Raw genomic sequence first — 2243 nt, 5'->3', positions numbered from 1 at the left:
TTAAGGGAAAGGGGAGGCTCTGCACTTTATGGCTTAAAGTAGATCAAGTCCTGACCTCATTAAATGTAAATCCTTTTTTGTTGTTTATTAATTCACTTAGCTTAGTCCGCCTCAGTCAGTGTCACAATGTCTTTGATTTAATTCATACTGAAAAATCTTAAGTTCAAATAAGCCTTTGTGAAAATAACTGAGAAGAAACCAGGATCCAAAGGTGACAATAACTTTCATGATATTGTATATAGAGTGCATCTGCATTTTTGTGGTATTGTCTCTTTTTTTCTTTTAATAAACAAAAATTAATGGTTCATCTCTCTTATTTTTTTCTAAAATTCTTTGAGAAAAGCTGAGTAACAATAATGATGAACTTTGGTACATCCTATTCTTAAGGTGGTGATTTTGGAAGTTCTGTGTATGGTTGATGTATAAAGACTTTTGCACTAAATGGAAATATCACTTTCAGATCTTGAATCTAGTTTTGTAAAACACTTGCAAGCAATTATTTTGTTGGCTAAATAAACTGAATAGCATTAATGTCTATAGAGGCAATAGGAATCACTGTCTTTCCTGACATACTGACTTTAATTTCAATTAACAATATAACTGTATTAACATTAAACATTACATTAATGATGAGTATTCTCTCATATAGTTCCTTTCAGAAATATACAATGCATATTTTGTTTGCACACTGTTTTTTTAATGTGACAATGATGAAACTTTTTAAATGCATACTGAAGATGGGATATGAATGTTTCACTCAATGAATTTCTGCAAAACTCTAAGATAAAAATGTACTTCATTATTGATTTTCAAAGTCCTTCTTTATGTTCATAATAAACTAAGAATTCAACCATGGTCTGATCTGGAGCCAAACCTGAAGACAGACTTAAGGGTTGATGTTCTGAATAAATAATAAACTGAAATGAAGAAGTATTGAATAGGAACACTGTCTTATTTTTCTCTGTGATTTTCTGTGTTTTCTTCTCTTTTAGACAACTTCTGACAGACTCACAAAAGTAGTTATATGGATATCCTAAGTAAAAACACAAGTATTTCTGAGTTTATCCTACTTGGACTTTCTCATTCCCAAGAAATTCAAATATTCTTTTTTGTTATCTTCTTTCTTGTCTATGTAGCCATTGTAGTGGGGAACCTCCTCATTGTAATCTCTGTGATATTTGATAACCATCTTCACTCACCAATGTACTTCCTTCTGGCAAATCTATCATTTTTTGACCTATGTCTTTCCTCTGTTGGAACTCCCAAAGTGATTGCAGACTTCCTTAGAAAACACAAGACCATCTCATTGTGGGGCTGCATGGTCCAGATGTTCTTTATGCACTTCTTTGGGGGTGGTGAGATGTCTCTCTTGATAGCTATGGCCATTGACAGGTATGTGGCCATGTGCAAGCCCTTGCACTATCAGATCATCATGAACCGCAGGATGCTCATTGGGTTTCTGGTGCTGTCATGGGCAGTTGGATTCATTCATACCACAAGTCAAATGGTTTTCACAGTGGGTTTACCTTTCTGTGGTCCCAATGTTGTGGACAGCATCTTCTGTGACCTCCCTCTGGTCATCAAGCTGGCCTGCACTGACACCTATATCCTGGAGCTCCTAGTGATTGCGGACAGTGGGCTCCTGTCCCTGGTCTGCTTCATCCTCTTGGTCATATCCTACATCATCATGTTCGTCACCCTCTGGCAGCGCTCCTCCAGCACCTCCTCCAAGGCTGTGTCCACACTCTCTGCTCACATCACTGTAGTGACCCTCTTCTTTGGCCCTGCTATCTTCATCTATGCTTTTCCGTTCAACAGTTATTCTGTAGATAAGTTTCTGTCTGTGTTTTACTCTATAATCACCCCCTTTCTTAATCCAATTATTTATACATTGAGGAATCAGGAGATGAAGGCAGCCATTAAGAGACTGAGCAGTCAACAGATTGGTTCCTGTGTTTCCTCTTAGATATTGTTTGTGTTCTTGCTTATTTGTCTGCCTTCTACTATTTTAGGGACTTGAGTCTTAAGTACTTAATCAAGTAGCTGAAACAAAAATACTAAATGATGTCAGTTAAATTCCTGCCATATTCTATATATTAATGTACTTTAAGTGTTTTGATTTAAAATGTTCATAACAGAGATACAGTTTATGGAAAAACAAACATTTTATAACAGGAGACTTAAGATATCAAAAATATGTAAACACTTTGTTTCCTTATAAAATCTTTGTAATATTTTGGTGA

At 35.7% G+C, this 2243-nt stretch overlaps 1 protein-coding gene across 1 annotated transcript; it reads left to right on the top strand.

The window, feature by feature from the left end:
• Positions 1 to 1024: 1024 nt before the first annotated feature.
• LOC308648232 (olfactory receptor 4K13-like) lies at positions 1025 to 1966 on the top strand (the record flags this gene model as incomplete). Its single annotated transcript, XM_081292893.1, has 1 exon — positions 1025 to 1966. One exon carries the CDS (start codon positions 1025 to 1027, stop codon positions 1964 to 1966), a length of 942 nt encoding a protein of 313 aa, XP_081149019.1.
• Positions 1967 to 2243: the final 277 nt, after the last annotated feature.

The sequence above is a fragment of the Spermophilus citellus genome (assembly GCF_964194105.1).
Source record: "Spermophilus citellus genome assembly, chromosome: 4".
Taxonomy (NCBI): domain Eukaryota; kingdom Metazoa; phylum Chordata; class Mammalia; order Rodentia; family Sciuridae; genus Spermophilus; species Spermophilus citellus.
Note: the sequence above shows the minus strand (reverse complement) of the source record. Positions and strands in the feature narration are given on the sequence as shown.